The sequence below is a fragment of the Hypomesus nipponensis genome, chromosome 20 (genome assembly GCF_054491055.1).
Source record: "Hypomesus nipponensis isolate SF chromosome 20, ASM5449105v1, whole genome shotgun sequence".
Taxonomy (NCBI): domain Eukaryota; kingdom Metazoa; phylum Chordata; class Actinopteri; order Osmeriformes; family Osmeridae; genus Hypomesus; species Hypomesus nipponensis.
This window is the reverse complement of record NC_140380.1, coordinates 8420001-8422500: the sequence shown is the minus strand read 5'-3', so window position 1 is coordinate 8422500 and position 2500 is coordinate 8420001. Positions and strand designations below refer to the sequence as shown.

Below are 2500 nucleotides of genomic sequence, written 5' to 3'. Positions count from 1 at the left end.
AGATAGAGAGAGAGAGAGGGAGAGAGAGAGAGAGAGAGGGAGAGAGAGAGAGGGAGAGAGAGAGAGGGAGAGAGAGAGAGAGAGAGAGAGAGAGAGAGGTGGAGGGTGTGTGAGAGAGAGGCATGGCAGTATAAAAGCACCCTCCCTCCAGCACGCTCACAGTCATCCTGTGGGTTTAAAAGCAAGAGAGGGGGTGTGTCAGAGAGTGTGTGTGTGTGTCTGTGCGAGTGACCTACAGAGCAGGACCAAGGACAAAAGACCTAAACCAGGATGAAGCTGCTGTTCCTGACCACCTTAGCGCTCGTCGCTCTCTCCCACCTGGACAGAGTCGACTCCTCAGCCTACGACAAGATAGTCACTCACAGCCGCATCAGGGCCAAGAAGGAAGGGTAAGAACCTGGGGGGAGGGGGGGGGGGTCGAAGGGAGTGAGGGGGAGAGAGAGAGAGAGAGAGAGAGAGAGAGAGAGAGAGAGAGTTGGAGGATAAAAGCTGGGGTAGAGAGGGAGAGATGGTGACAGAACCAGAGAGAGACAGACATGGAGGGGAGAGAGGGGGAGAGGAAAGACAGGGAGGGAGGAAACAGAGGAAGTGGAGAAGAGTTGACAGAGAGAATGAAGCCTGAAAGTCACACACAAGGACAAAGAAAGAGAGAGAAAGTAAAAAAGAGAAAGTGAGCGGGGGAGGTGACTAGCAAGGTTATGCATGCCCAAACAATGCTCCGCAATGAAAATAAAGCTAAAAATGATGTGATTTATATGCTGCATAAGATTCATCATTTTAAAATTTTTAATATCTAAATCTACAGTGCCGGAAAGTGTTAAATCTAAAATTTCCTGACAGACGTTTTCTTTTGAGGTTGTTTCATTCCATCAGCTGTTGTATAAGGTCAGAAGTATTGACAAAAGCATGGATTCAAGCTGTAATAGAAAATCCAACATGGCCCCTTGACCCTGTGAATGACAGTTGTAATTATGGCCTCCGACAAACCTTTCCCTTAAGGCTCATTTCTTTCTCTCTTCCTTTATCGCTTTCATTCCTTCCTTCCTTCCTTCCTTCCTTCCTTCCTTCCTTCCTTCCTTCCTTCCTTCCTTCCTTCCTTCCTTCCTTCCTTCCTTCCTTCCTCCCCCCCCCACCCCCTTCTCCTCCCCTGCCCTCTTATCGTCCCCCACGTTTTCTTCCCCTCCATTTCTTTGTCCTCTTCCCTCCTTCATGCCCTTCACTTCCCCTGGGCCTTGGCTTGTGCGCCCCTACCACACCTCCTCCTCCCCTTCTGCACCGCCCTCCTCTTCCTCCCCTCCTTCTCCTTGACCCCCCCCCCCTCTCAGGCCCAATGTCTGCGCCCTCCAGCAGGTCATGGGGACGAAGAAGAAGTACTTCAGCACCTGCCGGAACTGGTACAAGGGCTCCATCTGTGGCAAGAAGGCGTAGGTCACCCTCTCTCTCTCTCTCTCTCTCTCTCTCTCTCTCTCTCTCTCTCTCTCTCTCTCTCTCTCTCTCTCTCTCTCTCTCTCTCTCTCTGTCTCTCTCTCTCTCTCTCTCTCTCTCTCTCTCTATCTTTCTCTCTCTCTCTCTCTCTCTCTCTCTCTCTCTATCTATCTTTCTCTCTCTCTCTCTCTCTCTCTCTCTCTGTCTCTCTCTCTCTCTCTCTCTCTCTCTCTCTCTCTCTCTCTCTGTCTCTCCCTCAGGGGCCTCTGTCTGAACATGATGGGGATCTCAACCTCCTCTGGCCCCTCCCTGTGACAGAGTGGCAATATATTTGCTCCTGGGATCATCCCCCCCCATCTCTCTCTCTCTCTCTCTCTCTCTCTGTCTCTCTCTCCCCCGCCCCTCCCTCCTCCTCTTGTCCTCCAGTCGAGGCATGCAGAGCGTGCGCTCGCCCGAGGGCCCCCTCTCTGTTAGTGAAGCCAATCGACGGCTGAGTGACAGGATGCCCGCTGATGAGTTAACACCGTGACAGGTACACTCCCCATGGGAGGTGGACCTGTTGCAGGAGCGCAGGCCGGTCCCAGGACATATATGTGTGTGTGTGTGTGTGTGTGTGTGTGTGTGTGTGTTAGGAGGCATGGAAAACAAGCTTTTGACTGGGGACTGAGTTGTGAGTCCTCACAAGTTGTTGTGCGTGCGTGCATGTGTTGAAGGCACCCGGGTGTGTGTGTGTGTGTGTGTGTGGCACAGTAAAGATGTGGGGACATTCTTATTGTTGCAAAGCTTAGTGTAAGAATTGTAGTTGAGGTTCATTTGATTTTTCTCCCAACTGGAACACAGCACGGAAATCTGTATGGATATACCAAGGGGTTTACACTCGGGAGGGTAAATAAAGCGCACCCAAGTTGTTGCAAACTGTTGTTCAGTCTAGTTGATATGCACACCGATTGTGTGTGGTCTGGTTGGGGGTGAGGGTTTGACTGGAGAAGCACTGCCTGTGGCTGTTAATGTGTTGAACATGGGTGTCCGCTGTGGCTATGAACATACACTCTCTCTCTCTCTCTCTCTCTCTCTC

General features: G+C 51.3%; 1 protein-coding gene across 5 annotated transcripts in view; it reads left to right on the top strand.

Annotated features, from left to right (window-relative positions):
* The first annotated feature begins 142 nt into the window (after positions 1-142).
* Positions 143-2500, top strand: part of LOC146246261 (periostin-like) — a 20747-nt gene continuing 18389 nt past the window's right edge. For 3 of the 5 annotated variants that reach the window (XM_084684436.1, XM_084684435.1, XM_084684434.1), the window contains exons 1-2: positions 144-389; positions 1326-1424. In XM_084684436.1, the coding sequence (XP_084540562.1) occupies positions 271-389; positions 1326-1424 (218 nt within the window). In that variant the 5' untranslated portion in view covers positions 144-270. Of the gene's footprint in view, positions 390-1325; positions 1425-2500 lie in introns of all 5 variants that reach the window. The other 2 variants (XM_084684433.1, XM_084684432.1) reach the window with 1 other exon arrangement.